Here is a 22,389-nt window from a genome sequence, read left to right on the forward strand (position 1 = left end):
AGTACAGTATATTGAATAAATGTAACTTGAATGGCTCTTGTGCCTTCATACCAATGAAGACCTCTGTAAACTATGAAATTCTCTGCTTTGCTTTTGGATAGAGTTAATGAAATATTATCTGAGGCTGCTTTTTAAAACCTGTAAAAAGTACTGCAACACAGGAGGGTTGTAAGCCAGTAAGGAGAGTTAAGTGTTAGACATTTTAAAAATCTTTACTTCAAAGGGATTTTAAAAATACAATTAACTGTCTTACATCTAATTTCAGGAAGGGACGTTTCATTGACTGAACAAATACGTTAAGAACTGGCTCACAGACGAGCCTGTGGACTGCAGAAATATGGGTCTGGTGTGGAGTATTTACGATTGACTGTGTTGTTGACCAAATAGGCTAGAAACTAGCAGCAGGAACATCACTGATTTTTTTTCTGGCACTGCTTCTTTTTAAATATTTCCATTACTGTAGAGAATAATATAAATGGAAGTTAAATTAATTTAGCTTTTTGTTTGGCTAGCAGGAACTTACTGCACAAAAACTTCAAAGTAATTGCATTGATTTGACTTAAAATTGTTATTTATTTCCCAGTTTGCTCTATACGAATACGAAATCAAACTTTGTGAGGTTTGAAACTCACCATTCCCAGACTCTTAAACTCTTGTCATCAGATGTACTCACAAACCGTCTATTCTCATCCACAAACACAATGGTGTTGACAGCTCCCAAATGCCTATCGTACTCCTGCACAATCTCCCCACTTCGAATGTCCCACTGCAAATTAAACAGCCAGCGTCAGAGCCACTTAAGTTCTAATACATTTCTGAACTTGAAACGATAAAGCTTCTGATATTTAGTCAGACTTTCAGGTCAGAGAGCAAGTACTCTAGCAATAGGGTTACCATAAGTCCGGATTTTCCTGGACATGTCCAGCTTTTTAGGCCTCAAATCCCTGTCCGGGGGAAAATCCCAAAAAGCCGGACATGTCCGGGAAAATAGGGAGGGAGGGCCTGGCGGTGTTCGGCCGGGGCCGCTGGGGCCGGGCCGGGGCCGGCGGTGCTCGGCAGGGGCTGGGGCCAGCGGTGCGGGGCCGGCGCGGTGCTCGGCCGGGGGCTGGAGGCACTTGGCTGGGGGCCAAGCACCACACCGTCAAGGGCGCAAGCTCTTGGCCGGGGCCCCAGGGCCCAAGCCGAGCCGAGCCGAGCCAAGCCGGGCGGGAGATGGCGGGGCCAGAGCCTCTTGGCCTGGGCCGGCCGCCGGAGGGAGCCGCTCAGCCAGGGGGGCCGGACTGGGCCGCGCCGCACCCCGCCCCAGCTTACCTGCTGCCTCCCATTTGATTCACGGGAAGCAGGGGAGGGGGAGGTTCAGGGGGCGGAGCGTTCAGGGGAGGGGGCAGAGTTGGGGCAGGGAAGGGATGGAGTTGGGGCGGGGGCCCCTCGGAGTGTCCTCCTTTTTAAAAATTAAAATATGGTAACCCTATCTAGCAACAGCCTTTAAGGGAGTGTTCATTCAAAAATACTGTTAAGAAAGGAAAGAAAATGTCTAAGGCCTTGCCGTTATACAGCAGCTAAATTTAAACTTCAGCTACAAAAACTTTACTTTATAAACCTCTGAGATCAGGAAACATTTAATTAAGTTCTGAGTCTTACCTGTACAATTTTTTTATCTGACATTCCTGCCACAAAAAGACTTTGTTTATCTTCATCAGGATTGAATTTGACACAGTATGGAACCTTCCTGTTTGTGAACCTTGAAACACATTGCCCTGTAAACAGACAAGCCATTCAAATTAGATCAGTTCAAAAATTTCACAAGCATAGTTTTATAAATGCTCGCAGTAATAAGCTATCATAAATTATTCATCTTTGTACCTAGAAATGTTTTACTTAGTTTAGATCAGGAGAAAACAAAAACATAGGCTTTCAACTCCCTGAAAAGATCAGAGATTGGGAATTATTCTAGAGATGACTTGGATCTTGTTTATATTAGATCTTTTCTCCCCCCCCATAAAATTTCCCACCACTGCTACTGGTTCAACCCAGGCAGCTGGTCACACCCTGTACCTGATCTTTAGCCTAGATATCAATACTGAGGACATCGCAACCCAGACACTGTCTTGGACAGACCCATTACCTTATTAAGACAGTAGTCAGAAACCTCCAACTGCCAGGCAACAAGACAGACCAATGATCCTGATTCAACCATGAATACTCATGGATGCCACCAAATTCCAAAGCTTCCTAAAAGACATCAGCACCCCACCATGAGTCATCATGGACCTGCTGACTCATTATCACCTCCATTACTAGACCCATCACTTGTAGAGTTCCACAAGGAACAATTCTCTCACCAGTCCTTTTCAACAGCTATATAGAACCACGAGGTGAACTGGTCAGACAACATAAACTCAAAGTGTCAGTGATATGCAGAGGAGACACAGCTTTACCCATCCTATTCCTTCACCGCCACCACCACCACCAACAGCAAGACCCAATGCTTGGACAAGATCAGCTAGTTGAAGCTGAACTCAAGCAAGGCAGAAGTTATGGTGATAGTCAGAAGAAAACATTTTGAAGTGTTTACAGCCAGATTATATTTTCCTTTGGTTGAAGGTACACATCCACATTTGGTCTACCGAGTTCATAGTTAAGGAACACTCCTGGATTCCTCACTGATGCTAAGTACCCACACAGCCGCATCTTTGAGTAATGTTTTCTATCATTACAAAACCCTCCAATGCACAAACCTCCCCTGGGGAGAGAGCAACCACATGACAGGTGTTAGTCATGTTCCTTAATGCATTACTGGAAGATATTCGGATACTACCGTGAGAAGTGTGGGATAAAAACCTATACAGAATAGAATTGACCACGACCGAGCCATTGGTGGTGGCAACAGTGGAAGCACCAGTAGTATAAACAAGATGTCAGTGGCTGCTGGTTTTTTAACCCACAGTGTCATTTAGACTTGCTCTGGGCATTTAGATGACAAGAGTGGTTAAAATGCTGTCAGCCACGTGCATCTTTTTTATATATTGCTATTTCCATTGTTGCCTCCATGAGGTAATTTTTAGGAAAACAATCATAGACATGGCCTTGCAAACTAAGTGCCAGGAGATTATGAAGCCTTCTGAACAAAGATGCACTCTATACAGCTCTTTAATGTTGTCCAGCCTTGATAGGGTATGTATTTTAGGAGGGCAGAGTTTGGCCTCCAGTATGTATTGTCAATTAATATGCATGAGAATAAAAGAATACATTTTGACTTTCAAAGACCAAGCTGAATTTGCAGGCTAGCAGTTAGAAAAAAAAATTTTTTTCCCTTGTAAACTAAGCAAGGACGGTACACACACCTTGGAGATACAAACCTGGAAGGCCCACAATATCATTGTAACAAAGCCAATGTTAAGTGAAGAGCTAAAAACGGAATTCATGCAGAAGACTTGAGTTAATGGCGTCCAAAGTACAGAAACGGTGATCCTCATCTACTTATAAAAATCTGGGGGAGGCTGCTCTAGCCAATCTGCCGCCCTGGGCAAAACTTCAGTGTGCCACCCCCTTCCTACCCTCTAGAACAGTAGTTTTCAAACTTTTTTTCTGGTGACCCAGTTGAAGAAAATTGTTGATGACCGCGACCCAACAGAGCTGGGGATGAGGGGTTTGGGGTGTGGAAGGGGCTCAACGCTGGGGCAGAGGGTTGATCTGAGGGCTGTGGGGTGGGACTGGGAATGAGGGGCTCAGGGTGTGGGAGGGGACTCTGGGTTTGGGGGTGCTCAGGGCTGGGCCAGAGGGTTGGGGTGCAGGAGAGGGTCAGGGCTCTGGGCTGGGGGTGCAGATTCTGGGGTGGGGCCAGGCATGAGGGTTTTGAGGTGCAGGTGGGGACTGTGGGTTTGGGGGAGGGCTCAGTGCTGGGGTAGAGGATTGGGACACGGGGGTGGATTGCGGGCTTACCTGTGGTGGCTCCCAGTCAGCAGGGATGCTAAGGCAGGCTTTTTGCCTGTCCTGGCACCGTGGACCGTGCTGCGCCCCGGAAGCAGCCAGCAGCAGGTCCGGCTCCTAGGCGGAGGTACACAAGTGGCTCCACGCGGCTTTTGCCCACAGGCACTAGTCCCTCCCCAGCTCCCACTGGCCAGTGCGGAGCCGATGCTTGGGGCAGTGCGCGAAACCTAAGAGCCGGACCTGCTGCTGGCCACAGTGTGGCGTCAGAACAGGTAGGGACTAGCCTGCCTTAGCAGGGCAGCACTGCCAACGGGACTTTTAATGGCCCAGTCTGAGATGCTGACCAGAGCCACCGCGATCCAGAGCCTTACATTCCACGACCCAGTACTGGGTCGTGACCCACAGTTTGAAAACCACTCTAGAACAGAGCTTCTCTACTGAAATAATGGATCCAGGATTTTGGTTGAAGTGGGGGCAAGTACCTAGTCACAGCACCACGCATTGTGGGTTTGGCCCAACTGCCCCTCCATCGTGATGGAGGAACATCTGGGCCAAATTTAAGTGAGTGGCCTTGTGACCTGGTGCACGGGGTCATGGTGTCACTCAGTTTTGGTCCAGCTGCCCCAGGAAGTTGCCTAGTTTGCCTATAGCTGGAATAGCCCCTGAGCTCTGATATGCAAGATATTAAAAAAAAAAAAAAAATTATGGTACTGACAATTCTATGTTACAAATCCTTTTCTCTGGAGTTGCCCTATCCAGATTATTTTCCCTCTTTTAATAGCTGTTTTCCTACATTGAGAAAATCTAGGTAAAGCGGACCTTGAACATAACTATTAAAAAAGTGCAAAGTGGAAGATGACTGGCTGCAAGAAAGCTAAGATCAGTCACCACACAAAGCAAGCTTCATCTATTCGGCAAATGCACAAAACTAAGGAAGTCTTCAGTTAAGTATTGAGTATCTGCTAAATACCATTGAGGCACAATGGGAGTAGTAGTGCAGCATTAAGAAAACCATAGTTAGTAGCTAACAGGATTTAAAATACCTGTTTTTGTATGTAAATACCTTAGATTTGTATTTGGCCGAGACACTCAGCATTAGGTGAATATAATTATTTGTTAATGTTCTTAGCAATGAAAATACAAATGTTGTGAAATAAATGTTGTTGCTATAATTACTGTTATTTCTTTCCCCAACCTATTTGGGAAAATTCTTTTTTTTTTTTTTTAAATCTGGAAGAATTATTATGGAATAAATCCTTTACTAAATTATAGTAAAATATTCAATTCAAAAATTTACTTTTAGTACTTAATTTCATTCTTATAAGTGGAGGGGTGCCAAATAATTCCCTCTAATTTGGTAAATATTTGGCCCATTCTTTCTACGAAAGTTTTCAGTTCAAAGTAATTTAAAAAAAAAAAATGCATAAACCCTTGTTACTATGGATTTTTAACTTAAACACCACGACTACCTTAACTGTAGCTTTACACTGACAGCAAAAACATTCAGGAGATGAGAAAATTGCTCTCCCTGTATTTGAAACAGCAGTGTTGCACTATAAGAGAAATCATGACTATTAAAACAGTAGCTATTTACTACTAGTTGCAATGATTATCAGATTTAAACATGTATGTATTTAAGCCTACCTGTTTCAGTGTCCCAGAGTTTAAGGTACCGGTCATATGCTGCACTAAGAAACTGAGTTCCAGCATTGTTAAAGCAGATGTCTCGAACTGCTTTACTGTGCCCTAAAAGATAAAAAGAAGTGTGGTAGAGAGAAGAATTAACTCTTTACCCCCGATGCTAGGAATTAGGATTTTCTGGAGAATGTACAGATAGAATGCAGATAAACCACAATACTAATGGTCAATTACAGCTTTTAATTACACTCTCTGGTAACACAGAAAACTACTAGAACTTATCTAAGAAAATCTTGTAAATTTAGTTCCAGCAGACCAATGCAACTGGAAAAGTAACAGTACCTCCTCCTAAAGGCCGTTATGAGATTTGAAAATAAAGCCACTGGGAATTACCTCTGCAAAGAGACTGACTGCAACACGGTGGAAAACTCTAAAACTTCTCCAGATGAAACATAGCATACCTTTAAAAATAAACATCTATTTGAGGAATAAGACTGACCACAGGAGGCCTCCCAGCACTAGGAAAATCCTCCATTGCTACACCACCATAGTTGCAGGCCCAACAGCTATTAGTTACAGGGCTCATACAGCGACTGCCACTTTTATTACTGTATTGTCTAAGCCTGTCCTTAACAAGGTTATGAGATGCAGTGGCAAAACATCAACTCCCTCTAGTGGTGAGAATGCAACAGCAGGGAATTTCCCAATGCAATGTAGTGCAGACAGCCAGATAGAAGGTACTTTGGAACTGCATTGACAGAAGGGGTTTTTTGGGGAACAAGTGAATCTTAACACTTAACTAGCCCAATATCTAAATCGTCTGAGGATGGGATAAGTGCCAGGATGGTAACAGAAAGTTTAGATGACTAGTTTTGTTGAAATTCATATTAAAAGTCTGTCCTCCCCAAAGCAATTTATTTAAATTAAAAGATTTGTTTTGTCTGCGTATTCTAGACATCTTAAAATGTGATGCAGCTGATCTCTCCACTGCACTGAAATAACATGTATTGCATTACAAATATGATGCACAAGTAGCACCTCAAAATCCACTATTGCTTCAAAGATTGTCGTGGACATAGTTAAAGCATTAACATCTAAGACAAAAAAGTAAGGGAGAATCAAGGACTGAACACTATAGAGGAATTCTATGAAGAGAATGCCAACTGCTGGGCACAGAAAAATTCTGGGATGGCAGCAATAGCAAGTGGGTAAATAATTTTGGCATGCTTAAATTAAATCCCCTGTGGAATATGGGAAATATTTAGGTCAGGAAGGTGTGTTGCTCAGGTAGAATCATCTCCCCTGCCTTGCAGAATAATTCTGGTTGGCCATTGTAGCAGACTTATAGGGGCCCTACATGTTAGCTTACACACACTTTTAAAATAAAATACAGCAGGTGAATCTGATTCATGACAGGAAAGTTCTGAAACCACAGTTCAAAGAGAAGAGTCTCTTCAGAGAGATCCTTTTCTGAGGCATCAGTTTAGCCAATCTGCTTGTTGCCGTGGGTACTAGGAACATTGATAAAAGGGCACTTCAAATGACAGTACATCATTTTAGAAGTGTTTCCACTTCAAGAGAAAAACTGCTGCTCATAAGCTGCAGCAAAGACTGCTAGAAAGCTCACATTTCTCTCTCTCAATCCTCTATAAAAGTTCTCAATTACAAGGAAAATATTGGACTTGTTCCATTTTTATATTTAAAAGGAGGCCTGAACAGTTTTTATGAGAAGTTTTTCTGTTCCTTTTGCATTAGAAATTCGGTTCTTGTCTAGCCCAGAAGATAAGACCTAGTTATGTGACAACATCACAATAGTTACTTTTAGCACACCCAAAAGTGTGCTAGGTACCTCACAGTACAAGTAAGGAGACACTACTTCTACTCTGAACATACCGTCTAATTTCAGACATGAAGTATGGACGGGAGGAGTAGGTAACAAAAAATAGGGATCTATCCGATCCATTTCTGGTAATGACTGATAACTGATTGACGCAGTACACTAATATCTTGTTTTTAGGGTCTAGAAGTCTTCAGTGCCAATACTAAATCATGTGGATTAAAAACAAAATAAGGTCATGCACAAATGCAGCCTCTTCAGCTTTCATGCCAACACCATATTGAAAAGCTGACATTTTTCTCAGATGCCTACATGTCTTCTGTGGCACTGACACCCTCCTCCCCAAAAATCACAAAGTAATTAAATCTACTTTGGCGGGGAGGTGGGGAGGAGGAGAGAGGAGACAAGGAAAGAAGGAAGTTGTTTTAAATGTATATTAAAGAGTTCAGTAAAAGAGGTTACCAATAAATGTTCGTAAGCATCTTCGTTCACCGTAAACCTCCCATAGCTTGAGGGGAAAAAAAAAAAAAAAAAAAGGAGACAGAAACGTTAATTTCTGCACCACATTTTTATTAAATGAAAGTTTAACTACAGATGTATGAGACACTATATGAGAATTTTGATCACAACTAACCTATCTTGAAATTCAGAAATAATGTGAACATTTGTCACAGAATTTCTGCAACTATCTCAACAGTATGCAAGGATGAACTAAAATGACATTTCATTTTGCAATAAGAAATTAAATGGCCCAGTTTCATAAACTCAGAGCAGGAAATTTTCAGCAAAAAATGTTTTGCTATCAACATTTGTCCCAGCTATAAAAATTTAGCTTTACATAAAATTGTCTTTTACCAAGTGATAGCAGCAGCAAAGGTAAGCTTAAGGACCTGTGACCTTCACAACCTAATTGGATTAGCATTTCAATGCTATTAAGTACCTATACTGTGCTAACACCCAAATTGTTTTAGGCATTTTACATACACACATGAAGCCAGAGTGCCTGCCTCAAAAGGCTTACAATTAGGGCTGTCATGCGATTAAAGTGATTTATCCTGTTAAACAATAATTGAACACCATTTATTTAAATATTTTTGGATATTTTCTACATTTTAAAATGTATTGATTTCAATTACAACACAGAATAGTGTTCAGTGCTCATTTGAGATTTAATTTTGATTATAAATATCTGCACTATAAAAAACAAAAGAAATGGTATTTTTCAATTCACCTAATATAAGCACTATAGTGCCATCTCTTTGTCATGAAAGTTGAACTTACAAATGTAGAAGTATGTACAAAAAAATAACTCATTCAAAAGTGAACAATGTAAAACTTTAGAGCCTACAAGTCCACTCAGACCTACTTCAGCCAATCGCTCAGACAAACAAGTCTGGTTAAAATTTGCAGGAGATAATGCTGCCCGCTTCTTGTTTACAATGTCACCTGAAAGTGAGCACAAGTGTTTGCATGGCACTGTTGTAGCCAGCGTCACAAGATAATTACGTGCCAGATGCACTAAAGATTTATATGTCCCTTCATACTTCAACATCATTCCAGAGGGCATGCTTCCATGCTGATGATCATGGGTGGTGCATGAACCGCCGGCTAGGGGAGGCTAGCCCCCAGCCCCACCCCTTCCAACCGAGGCCACGCTTCTTCCCCCGCCCCTGCACTGGAGCCAAGCTCCCCCACCCTCCGCCGGAGCCCAGAGCCGACCCCCTCACTGCAGCCAGTCCCATGGCTAGCTCTCCAGCCCCAAAAGAGCGCCAGGAGGGTGGGCAGCGCGCAGCCCCAGCTTTCCCAGCTCTGGGACTTGGGCGGCCGGCCACAGCCTCCCCCGCTCCAGAGTGAAGAAGGGTGGGCGGCGCATGGCCCCAGTCTCCCCAGCCCTGGAGCCTTGGAAGGTGGGTGGTATGCGTCCCCAGCTCCAGAGTGTGGGAAGGAGGGCAGCGTGCAGCTCCAGCCCCAGCGGAGCACTGGGGGACTGGAGCCGGAGGACTGGAGCCACACACAGGGAGTGGTCACGGCAGAGGGCGGGTTCATGCCTGGCTGTTTGGGGAGACAAAACCTCCCCCCAGCCTATGAAATCCGCTGCCCGTGCTGATGACGGGTTCTGCTCAATAATGATCCAAAGCAGAGTGGACCGATGCATGTTCATTTTCATCATCTGAGTCAGATGCCACCAGCAGAAGATTGATTTTCTTTTTTGATGGTTCGGGTTCTGTAGTTTCCGCATCCGAGTGTTGCTCTTAAGACTTCTGAGAGGAACGAGGTGTGGAGCATGCTTTCAGATTCTGGATGGCACTTCAGATTCTTAAACCTTGGGTGGAGTGCTGTAGCTATTTTTAGAAATCTCACATCCGTACCTTTTTTGCATTTTGTCAAAGCTGCCATGAAAGTGTTCTTAAAACGAACATGTGCTGGGTCATCATCTGACACTGTTATAACATGAAATATATGGCAGAATGTGGGTAAAACAACAGGAGACATACAATTCTCCCCCAAGGAGTTCAGCCACAAATTTAATTAACACATTTTTTAAGGAGCATCATCAGCATGGAAGCATGTCCTTTGGAATGGTGGCCAAAGCATGAAGGGGTATATGAGTGTTTAGCACATCTGGCATGTAAATACCTTGCAACGCCAGCTACAAAAGTGCCATGCGAACACCTGTTCTCACTTTCAGGTGACATGGTAAATTAGAAGCAGGCAACAGTATCTCCCGTAAATGGAAACAAACTTGTTTGTCTTAGCAATTGGCTGAACAAGAAGTAGGACTGAGTGGACTTGTAGGCTCTGAAGTTTTACATTGTTTTGAGTACAGTTATGTAACAAAAAAATTCTACATTTGTAAGTTACACTTTCATGATAAAGAGATTGCACTACAGTACTTGTATGGGGTGAATTGAAAAATACTATTTCTTTTATAATTTTACAGTGCAAGTATTTGTAATCAAAAGTGTATATATATATATATAAGTGAGCACTGTACACTGTATTGTAATATAAATCAATATATTTAAAAATGTTGAAAAACAGCCAAAAATATTTTAAAAATTTCAGTTGGTATTCTGTTTAACACTACAATTAATTTTTTAAAGCCTGATTAATTTTTTTTTAGTTAATCGTGTGAGTTAACTGCAATTAATCAACAGCCCTACTTACAATCTAAACATAAAAACAGATGAGAAATGAGGGAGAGGAATACAAAACACAGTACATGCAGCGTAGGCAGGGTGGTGATAGGCATCTATTTAACACACACGCAACCAAGTTGCTGCAGAAACCTTAAGTTTTGCACTTCCTGACTTTATTTAACTGTGATCTTTATATTGCATTAAAATAGTTTCTGCATTATTTATTTGACATTCAAAGCAGGTAGATATGGCTGCGATTGACAACTTAACTATTTATTTCTACGCAGAACAAAGAAACTAATTCAAACCATTTCTGGGAGAAAAACTATAATGTAGGATAACTATTTGACAATTTTTAGCCCGATACCTCTTTTTAAATTTGTCTCAAACCCTGGAAAAGTAGATGTTCTAACAGAAATTAGACTCAGTATTTAAATGCTGTGAATGCAACATTTGTATGAAGTGAAGGTATATCAGAAACAACTCACTTTAATTTTACAGTCCATGGAGCAAGATAGCAATATGTGGCCAGAGAGTGGAAACAACCTGACTGCACTGACACCCTGTAAATAAGAACATAAATGATTAAGAAACAGCAAATTGAGCATGTGGATTTTTTTCCTAGCTCATTTTTCCTCTTTTCTAAAATATTTCGATGAAATCTAAAACACAACCTTTTCAGAAATGTGAAAGATTGAAGAGGAGCCTGTACAATCTCCTGCTTCTTTAACACAGGAATGTATTTTAAACAATTGCTCCTACTGAATCACCAGGGGGCAATCTTGAGTCACTGCAACCGTTGTGTGCATGCTCCCTTCCCCTCCCACACTGACACCCACCTACACCATTACCATGGCAGCCCTTGGCAAAGAAATACAAATTGTGGGTTTGGAACGTTAGCTTTAACAAAAGAAGAACACAGAGCTCTCCCCCCTGCCAATCTGACCTCTTCATAATATACCCAGTTCTGCACAATCGTGATTACAATCCTCTTTATACTACAATTCTGTGACCAGGATCTGGGGCCTCTCTAAGCAGCCTCCTGGGGTCACTTCAAACTCAGGCCTCTTGCATGACAACAACTTCAACAACACAGGCCCTGACCCTGCAAATACTAAAGGCCATTTGTAACTTTACTCAGGTGAGCAATCCCAGTGGGCTGCAATCAGATTTTTAAACAGATATGTATGTGGAAAAAAAACCCAAAGACTTTCAGATACACAATACTTTACATCATTTTATTTTACAGCATCCTGATTTCCGGATGCTGGTTTCCTACAAAAAGCTTATTCTATTACAGATACCTAAACAGAGCAAGGGAGTTCATAAACATACTATGTTGCATATGAAGTTTGAAACATCATGAATACAAGGAAACTAAATCTTGAACTCAGAACGGTAGAAGGAAGTGAAGGAAACACTGATTCAGATAGTATTTTAAACACACTTGAAAACTATTCCTGTTTATTTATACAGCCTCCCAAACCTGCTTAGTGCTCAACAAACAAAAGAGGTACCAAGTTGACAGATACAAAACCAAATTTTCATAGCAGTTAAGTTGTATTGGCAAACTTTTCCCACTAAAATTTGCACATGTAAACACAGATAATTGTTCATATATGAACCATCTGCATGTGTAGTTTTCTGATGAGTAAGCAACAGCTCCACTTAAGAGTACACACAATGTATGAGACAAACCTATCTTTTCTTGAGTATTAGGGTTATTCAATGTTATAAAAGATTTGCAGGGGATTTTAAGAGGTACCACGGAAATCAGTGCATGGAACACAGTGGGGTGAAAAAAAGATTTCCTCATAAAAAGATTAACTACTCAATAGGACTCCAATAGTGCAGCTCTACAGGGAGCAGTAATGGTGGAAGTGCTAGTGTAGACAGAATGCAGGCATTTTTACCTTCCAACTATCTTCACTGAACAGGATTAGCAGACTTGGTGGTAAGAACTTCTGCAGTTGGTCTATATAAGCTTTCCCACTACTGCTACCATAAATGTGCTGGTGCAGGAAAAAACCCACAATGAATGAATCCTAGCCCCGCTGATGTCAAAGGGAGTTTTGGCACTGACTTCCATGCGACCACGATTTTCACCCAAGATTTCTCAAGTTCAGAATTATGCAAAAAGCCAGACACAACAGTTCCAAAAGGAGGCAGAAACTGTCCAAATCATTACAACGTTAATCTTTACCACCCCATTGAGATGTCAACATCTCAATGCTGCCCCTTTCAGCAGAAAGGCACAGCTCATGTGCTTCTCTCTTAAGGCCAAAGCCCAAAATATCCTTAGCTGCCACAATATCTAGCTTGCTCTTCCCCTGCCCTCCTGCAAAAGCTTAGTTATGCATTGTCAGTATAAAAAGTTTGGCATATTAAATACTGAAATTGTGGGACCTCTCTAGAAAAAGTATCAAAACACATAGGGGCCACTGCGCTACTTGCATCTTCGTTTTCATAGATTATTCATTTGCACTGTTCATTTTTCAAGTGTAAATGATTCTACATCATTTCCAGCCTGCTGCACCAAAATGCTAGAGATTCTAAGAACATGGCCCCAGAATTCAGGCCCAGCTGATCACAGAATATACCAGGCCTTGATAATAGTTTCTTCTTAGTGCAGATATTCAACACAATTAACACAATGTCATGTTTAAGCACATTTAACATGGTTAGGACAGTACCTAATGACCATGCATGAATGAGGAACATATACCTTCTGCTAAAGCTGGCTCATTTTACTGGATGAGATCCAAGACAGTGGATAGCAGCCAGTAGATTAAATGCCTAGGGATTAAACATTAGGAGTCTCCAGAGTCTGCCTTGAGTTGAAAGCTCTGGGTAAGGAATGTGCCTTGAATTTTATCATAAACTTAATCCAACTTGGGCTCAGATGCATTATCGGCAAAATCAAATTGCAATGATGAGGGCCCAACTCTGAAAAATACCTGCCTCTGATTCAACAGCTTCTGTCTAGTAACAGCAAACTAAAGGGGCTTCTTCAGAGTGCAGTTGTCCTACTACACATGGCAGAGACAGCCTCTGAAAATTAAGGGTATGTCTACAGTACAAAATCACATCAACCTAAGTTATGTGAAAGTACAGCCACCACAATAATTAAACTGCTTTTGCACGTCCACACTACGTGCCTTGTGGGTGGTGCACGTCCCCATCAGGAGCGCGTGGACCAATTTCACTGTTAGTGTGGGGCATTGTGGGATAGCTCCTGAAAGTCGATCTAAGCAACGCAGTTTCTACACTGACACGGTGTCGACCTAACTACATCAATCTAAGCACTGTCTCTCTTGCAGAGGTGGAGTTATTAAGTCAGCGTAGCGGTCAAGTTACATTTCAGCATAGACGCTTACAGAGTTAGGTCAACGTAAGCTGCCTTGCATCGACCTAACTCCGTAGTGTAGACCAGGGTTAAGGTCCAGACATTTTAAAGTTTTATTTAGACTGAAACCAACACTCTGAATTTCACCCAGAAAAGACATCAGCAACCAATTTACAGGTCAGAACAGTGTGCCACATCTGAAGTCTATACTACCGAAAAGACAAGCAGATCCAGTCTGCACTATATGGACCTGCTAAATGGTCTTCAAGGCTAGCTCTAGATTAGGCATTACAGCAGACCAACCATTTGGTAATAAACACGTTAATCAGAATAAAAGCTGCATCTAGAAGGGATGGACAGGTGCAATATCCTGGCCAGCTAGAAGTGAAAGAGTTGCTGGCCATTCTCATTTGGGTGCATGGAGAACAGTCTAGTAAGAACCTGAGATTTCAAGCCACTCCGATGATTGTAAAAAAATAAACCAGAATTCAAGGAGAAGTTAAATAGTTCTTTAAAATGTTTCTCCTCCTCCTCCCAGCTTCAACTCAGGTTTCTCTGGATTGAGCCTAAGTGAGCTGGCTTTTACCCAGGACTCTATCTCTAAGAGCTCCTGGCAAAGTAGAGAATCCTTCTGTAATTGATATTTAATGTCACTGACTTTGTGACATCATACATAAAGTCTAAATAACTAGGGGGCTGCACACTTCATAGCTTCTGTAGGCTGAGCTCACTGCACACACAAGGGGCTCCTTGCATCCCTCCCACAAGCTCCCTGGGTGATACCCTCCCTCTCTTTGAGGGATTCCCCACACCTTCCACATCAGTGCTTAGGTCAGTGTAATTTTTGTCACTCAGGCGGTGGCTTATTCACATCCCTGAGCGACACAAGTTATACTGACATAAGTGGTAGTGTAAACATAGTGTTGATGAAGGAGGACTTCTGCATAAGAAACTGTAGTCAACAACTACATTGTGGGAAATCTTGTGATGTTACTGTTAATACCATGAAACTGTTTTTGATGTGAAAATTTGTAACATAATTCCCTAACAAGGGCAAAATTTTCATGATCCTCCAGAATTAAACCTAATTTGTTCACGTACTAGTGTATGGGTGAAATCCTAGTCCCACTGAAGCTAGTGGGAGTTTTGCTATTGACTTCCTGGGGACCAGGATTTCACTACATATGTGCAAAACCTGCAATTGTGCATGCTAACTGGTAAATGAACAAATACACAATTTGAGTATGCAAATACCCAATTTGTTTATGCACAATTTTGGAAACTCCAGAAAATTTGTCTTGAATGAGCCTGGGTCCGTTATTTTATAAATAAGAATAAGGGGGGGAGGGATAGCTCAGTGGTTTGAGTACTGGCCTGCTAAACTCAGGGTTGTGAGTTCAATCCTTGAGGGGGCCACTTAGGGATCTGGGGCAAAATCAGTACTTGGTCCTGCTAGTGAAGGCAGGGGGCTGGGCTCGATGACCTTTCAAGGTTCCTTCCAGTTCTAGGAAATAAATATCTCCATAAATTTAAAAGCTACTTAGCCACAAAGACAAAAATTTACATTATGAAAAAAGAAAAACCTCATTTGCAAAACAAACAATATTCCCTACCTTTGTATGTCCAGACCATACATGGAGCTGTTTCTTTGGGAGATAGCATTTCTCAGGGGGCACTGTAGAACGGAGATTAACGCCAACATCCTGAGGAACATGAAGATAGGATCTTCCCTGGTAGTCATACATTTCTTTGACTAACAAAAAAAACACAAAGTACTATGAATTGCAGGGAACCTGTAGTTTCAAAGGTGACAGACTTGGGAAGTACCAACCATCACATACAATTAAGATTAAGAATTCAATAGAAGACAGTAGTACTGTTCTGAAAAGTAACCAAAAATTGCTCTTTGGATTTCTACATATATTGTGTCCCAGCCATTTGATATTAAATAGAGACTGGAATGGCTCAGCCATTCCACACATTGAATCTATTTCCCTCATGTTAAGTATCCTCACAGCTTCTTGTCAAACTGTCTTAAATAGGCTATCTTGATTATCACTACAAAATGATGATAATTTTTTTCTCCTGCTGACAACAGTTCGTCTTAATTAATGAGCCTCTTAGAGTTGGTTGGGAAACTCCCACCTTTTCATGTTCTCTGTATGTATATATATCTTCTCACTATATGTTCCATTCTATGCATCCGATGAAGTGGGCTGTAGCCCACAAAAGCTTATGCTCAAATAAATGTGTTAGTCTCTAAGGTGCCACAAATACTCCTGTTCTTTTTGGGGATACAGACTAACACGGCTGCTACTCTGAAATCTGTTTGGGTTCTGAACATTAAGCTTTTTTGCCATGGCTTGTTTATCACCAACAGTGATAAAGATTCCACATACCAAACGGGGCTCTCACTTAGGGCTCAATCCAACTCTTTTTAAATCAATGGGGTTGTTTCAAGAGGAGTTGAAGTCAGTCCCTTACCCCTGAGCAATCCTTCAGTGGGGCTGCACAGAAATAACTGATGGCAACTTGGGAGCAATTTATATTTCCAACTAGCCCTGTGTACGGACTATAGTGCATCAACTGAATTGTTAACGGGTCAGATAAAGATCCAATTCCCCCTCACAGAACTGTTGGTCAGCCCGACTAACAGCAGTAAAACTAGTCCACCCCACTCCTAAAACCACCAGCATCAATCAGATACGACTGAAAACACAGAGGAAGCAGTCATCTAAGAAAGAAACTGTCATATTTAGGCAATGATGTTTCAGAGAATACCCAACACTTCAACATTAGCGACTAAGGAGATGAACATGTGCGATGGAAAGATAAGTATCTTTTAATTTCTAGATTGTCTCATGGGAGCATTTTTGAGGCAACATTAAGTTGTTTGAGTGACCTGAACTGTCTACTTGCATATTACTGAATATTTTAGGTAATTTAATACAATGGAACGTTAATTTGGAATTTCCATGAAGTTCGTGTTTTGAGAACAATAAAGTGTTCCTTAAGGGTATTATGTCTGACTATTTTAGATCCATTCTACCTTAAACTCCAGGTGAAGTCTTTTCGCATGGAAATAAGTTATCAAAAATTTAATAAAAAATACAGTTAGAGAACAGAAGCACTAATGACTTTCTGATCATAAGCTTGTTTTTGCAGAGATCCATCATTTACAGCTGAAAAGTACAGAACAAGCAGTCCTAACATTTATTCCCTGCTGAAACTTCCTCTAGGAAAACAGAGGGGAAAAAAATCACTAGATACAAAATATCACATCTATTTGTCCTTTATTATTCACTTTGTTGAGTAAGTGTTATGCTATTGACATACCAGGGTCATGACAAATACTGTAAGTCATAAAGGTAAGTGATACAGCTCTTTCCTTTTCCTATTATATGACTATGAGAAAAGAAGGAATTAGCAACAATGAAGGAAGATTCCCGATTTACAAATTACTCTCTTTCATTAATACAATTAAGGCCCTATGCATGCAAAACCATCATTGAAATGATTGGGTATTTCGCCTGCTTAGGGCTTTGGGATGAGGCCCTAAGTAAATATTTTTATGTAAAGATCCAAACTTTCAATATGCAGCAACTCTACTTGGCTAAACAATTATTCACAACATGACAGCAAGAAAATTGCATAAAATAGACTAAGAATAAAATTTAAGTGACTGTCTAATGTTTAATATATAATCTGTTACAGCATGAACTGTAATCCAAAGTATTACTAGCAGATACTAGATCAAGGCATAAGCCTGAACTTGCATCAATTGATTAGTGAAGTATTAAATCTGCAACGAGGCAGAACCCAAAACCCTAAAGATTTCATTTTGTAAAATAGTGAATGGCAATTTGAAGGTGACACTGCCACACTACTCTGAGCAATACAAACTGGCACTAGTTCAAATTTTCCCCCTCATTGAGGTTTCCTTTTTCTGATAATTTAAAAACATTTCAGTTAAGCTTGGTTATGAATATGGCTATTCCCTGCAGGACCTCTCTCCCCCTGCTCCTAGTTCCTCTATCTTAGACTTTGTCTATACTAGGGATGCTTTACCGGTGCTAGGTCCTATCATGGATGCAGCTATACCAGCACAACTGCACTTGGTACCGGTAAAACTCCCCCCCCCCCCCCCCATGAAAGAAATAGGCTATACCTGTAAAAATGCAAATTTGCTGGTATATCTGCATCCACACTAGGAGCTTTTGTCAGCACAGATACGTTGGTCAGATATCACACCTCTTCAAAAGTCTATAGTGTAGACACAGCCTACGGGAGAATAACTCCTTTTATAGTTCTGTATTGGAGCTAATGGATTCACATAGTATAGCTACCAGAGTGAGTCAGCGGTATAGCTGACATGAAGTCACATGATATTATCCTGGAGGATGAATGTAGCAGAAATTAAAGCTGACTAAAATGGCATTACCATGCAAGATAGTCTTCTCCTCTCCAGGTTTATCATCTTCATGTTTGCCCTTCTTCTGCCTCTTTGCTGTTATTTCATCCAACTCTTTCTGCTCTTCCTAGAAAAACAAAATACAGTCTAGACTTTTAAAAAGCCAAAAAGCCAAAACTGATACATTAATTTTAGTAAATAAACAATGTATTTGTTAAATACGAATATTAGAAATATTTTCCACATAGGAAAAAAGCCAATTACAAAAAGTAAAATTTTAACCGAAGCCAGAGCAGCTTAGAAAGTTATACACACTCTAGAAAGAATTTAAAAACAATGCATTCTACTCTTGCTTATAGGCTATAGCAAAGGCTCTCTCTACACTACAGCTTATATCAGCATAATTTATGTCACTCGGGGTGTGAATAAACCACTCCCCAGAGTGATATAAGTTACACTGACATAAGCGCTGATGTGGACAGTGCTGTGTCAGTGGGAGAACTTCCCCAACATAGCCTTAAGTATCCATGATTGAAGAGAGGCAAGCCTGGTCTTTTTTCCTACTAAAGAGTATTTCTTGACTATTCTTTTTACCTAGATGCTTCTGTTATCATACAGCAGCTACCCTCAGGCCAACAAAATAAATACAAAATCTCTGAAAATTTGGACAGTGGATTTAGAAAACACACAGCACTTAAAGCACTATGTTCAAATGTATCATTGCCACAGTGCATTTGGTCTCCACTGGTCTATACTGGTGAAGTCACAAGATTTCTTCCATACCTAGGTCTCTGCCATGGTATGCCACTGTGTTGCTAAATTCCTACCCAATACACTTTAAACAACGCTCACTTCTGAGGGCTTGGCTACTTCTTTCTCATCCACATATTTTGCCCATGGTCCCAGGAAGCCATCAATATTAGATGCATCGTTCTCTTTGAATTTCTTCCTTTTTTCTATTTTCTTTTGTCCTGTTTCAAATACTGTTAAACCTGCAGGAAGAAACATAACACTATAGACACTGACGTTTATGCAACATTTAACGTCAAGAACACAAGTCACTGTATTTTCAGTATAGAAACACCAAGTAATATCAGAAGGGAAGAGGTCTTCAGGATCACAATGCTGCTTCACTAACCTACTTATGACTGTAGCTAATTTAATCCAAAGTAACGAGAAGATGGGTAGGCTGTAAGATTCTAGGTATGGATGGATGGATGGTTGTTATAAGTTACAAAATACATGTGAAGTCCACAAAAATATATTTATCATTACACCTTTGCAGCCATATGAACACAGTGACTAGGCATTTTTAATTGTTTCACACTTTGCACTCTGTAAAGTTTGGAAAAATTGAGTCCAGACATCTTGACTTCCCTGAAAACTAAGCTTCTCTATTCCACGACCAGATTTTTTTTTTCCGGACCACTTGCTAGAGAAATAATTAGAAACCCCAGTCATCTGCCCACTCTTCCTTCCCCACTTCATCCCAAGCATCTTTCAAGTCTCACACTGAGCTGCACACATTCACTAACCTACCGGGAGTGCTAAGCTCTTTACATTTACAAAGTAAAGTTTGTGTTTTCAGAATTTCATCATTGCAATATACAAACATTAAGAAAAATATTGAGGGAAATCAAAGTGACAGTGAGTTTTAGACATTAAAGTTTAGATTATGCATTAGTTGTACAAAACCCTTCATAGGATGATATATTTTAGTGATTTTTAGAATAATGTGTACACTCAGAAATCCTAAACATTTGCTGCATATGAATCAGAAAGTGACACTGCCTATAAACAAAAGGGAAAGAGCCAGTGTACTGTCAAAGCAAACAAACAGTACACCTTATAAATAAAATTAGAGTTTTTAAAGACTTTACATTAACTACAGATGTTATTAGTAACAGGTTAAGTTTTAATTTTAAGTACGACTTTTATCTTGACTGCCTCTCTCCCCAGTGGAATTGTTATGTGAAAGGAACTCTAAAATCCTCAACTTCACTTTTAAAGGAGAAAGTGAAATTAAAGCCTTTTAAAAACATTATTTGAAAATAACGTAATGAATAAGCTACAGCAATATGTATTAATTAAACATAGGAACAAATCTCAGGCTATATGGGGGGGGGGGGGGGAAGATGTTACTAATGAGAAGGTGTTTACATGAGCAGAATTTCAAATGTAAAGAAACCACTTTACCAGAACTAAAAACATTTAATATGTTACATCAAAGTAGCAATTACAGGCTCTTCTGCCTCTGGATGAAAATCTTGCCCCTGGGCTACCTTTTTCTTTTGGGGTGTGGGGAGAACAGCTCCATTTTGCTAACTATTGATAACACAAAGTTGCAAACAGAAGTGTTATGGCAAACTGGCATATACATCATTTATCAGCTTACCCCGCATCACTGAGTAGTATGATACAGCTGATTAACCTACTTTAAGCAGCTATTGCAATGCAGGAAAAGTACAATTTTAGCACAAAGCATGATGGAATAAGGATGACACTGCAGCTCAATTGAACTCCAAAAATACATACCTGTTAAGTCATTTGTATATGAAAAAAATGTTCTATTCTAATGTCAAATCATAATCTGAAATCTTGTGTTAGAAAAAAATCAGACAACTATTAAAAAGATTCACATTCCAGAAAAAAACAAAAACAAAACAATGAGAAACACCCTCCTCCCCCAAAAAACTTTTCTTAACCTGACCATGGAAGGGAAACTACAGTTCATTATTGAGTTTAGAAAAAAAAACAACCAACATTTCATCCTAGACTTCTGGTCTAAGGAGCATCTCTCTTGACACATCATCACAAACCTTTATTAATGTTTCCTAGCATCTCACGATAGCCTATTATTGGTTTTCCATAAAACTGAAACAACAGAACAGAGTGCCATTAACACCATTTTGTTTTATATCCAATTTGACATTACTTACCTTGATTTTTTTCAGCTTCTTCTACAGAACCAATGTATTTAGTAGCAACGTCCTGAGTATCTAGAGAGGGATCTAATGCATAACCTATAATAAAAGCAGAAATACCAGCTGTTAGCTGAAATTTTTGCTCCGCATATGTTCCCAGTGACTGATTCTCCTCTTTGATCTCAGAGGACCTTTGCCCCAATATATCTTCCTCAAAGCTCTATATTTAAGATATCTTCCTAAGTCAAGAAGGACTGAATGAAATACGCTTTGAAGTCCATCAACTTTTCTCCCAGCTTAGCTACTGGATTTACTGCAGAGCATTGCCTGGTGCTCGCTTCCCACTAGAGTCTGAGCGTGTTGCTTCCAGAGCGCTCAAACCTCTTACAAGTTGAAGCAGTCACTGGTCAAGTTATTGAACTCAGCCATGTGCTAACGTACCGAGTGCTAATCTCAGGAACAGCCCTAAAACTGAACTGTTACAGCAACATATTAATTTTTAAATTTGTACCATTCTGCACAGATACACAACGCGCATCCAAGAAATGCAACATGATAGTACATATTGCATTAAATAACTGGGAATGTGGTGGGAAGAACACAAGTAGATGGCACAACCTTTAATGTTACAGTAAAGATAAATAATTAAATCTAGTTTTTATGGAATAGGTGCACAGAATATTTACGATCACTAATGCCATTTTTTTGAGAAAGAGTGCACCCTTGTGGACATATAATGAATTTTAATTAAATATTTGAATGGGACAGTGTCCTTTGAAGACTCAAATAAGACCTCAGAATTCAGATAATTAAATCAAGAAAACGAAGATGACCAACAAAATCCCCAGATAAATGCTAGAGCAAACACCACCACGCAGCACTGTCACATGACTTGACATTTTGCAGATCCGCACAGAGAGTACCAGGACACTAGAAAAGTCTCTCCATGGATATCCCTGCACCAGCACAATTATTCCCCCCTTCTCTTGGGCAAAGTGCACTGGTTCAGCAACACTCCCACTCTGCTTTTTTTTTTTTTTTTTTTTTAAATGCTGAAAGAGTCGATTGTTCTTTAAATGTCTAGAGGAGTCAGCAGAAGAGCAGAGCAAAGCAGCAGATCTACTTTTGGAATCAAGACTTGTGCTTTGGTGCTTTAACTCTGA

At 40.5% G+C, this 22,389-nt stretch overlaps 1 protein-coding gene across 1 annotated transcript in view; it reads right to left on the reverse strand.

The window, feature by feature from the left end:
- Positions 1-22,389, reverse strand: part of CDC40 (cell division cycle 40) — a 55,251-nt gene that overhangs the window by 7,971 nt on the left and 24,891 nt on the right. Inside the window, exons 4-12 of the mRNA XM_034765886.1 lie at positions 21,242-21,325; positions 19,155-19,294; positions 18,333-18,429; positions 15,505-15,644; positions 11,034-11,108; positions 7,868-7,913; positions 5,575-5,676; positions 1,642-1,757; positions 633-766 (exon numbers count right to left, since the gene is read on the reverse strand). Coding sequence (XP_034621777.1) covers positions 633-766; positions 1,642-1,757; positions 5,575-5,676; positions 7,868-7,913; positions 11,034-11,108; positions 15,505-15,644; positions 18,333-18,429; positions 19,155-19,294; positions 21,242-21,325 — 934 coding nt within the window. The remainder of the gene's footprint in view (positions 1-632; positions 767-1,641; positions 1,758-5,574; positions 5,677-7,867; positions 7,914-11,033; positions 11,109-15,504; positions 15,645-18,332; positions 18,430-19,154; positions 19,295-21,241; positions 21,326-22,389) is intronic.

Source organism: Trachemys scripta, chromosome 3 (genome assembly GCF_013100865.1).
Source record: "Trachemys scripta elegans isolate TJP31775 chromosome 3, CAS_Tse_1.0, whole genome shotgun sequence".
NCBI lineage: Eukaryota > Metazoa > Chordata > Testudines > Emydidae > Trachemys > Trachemys scripta.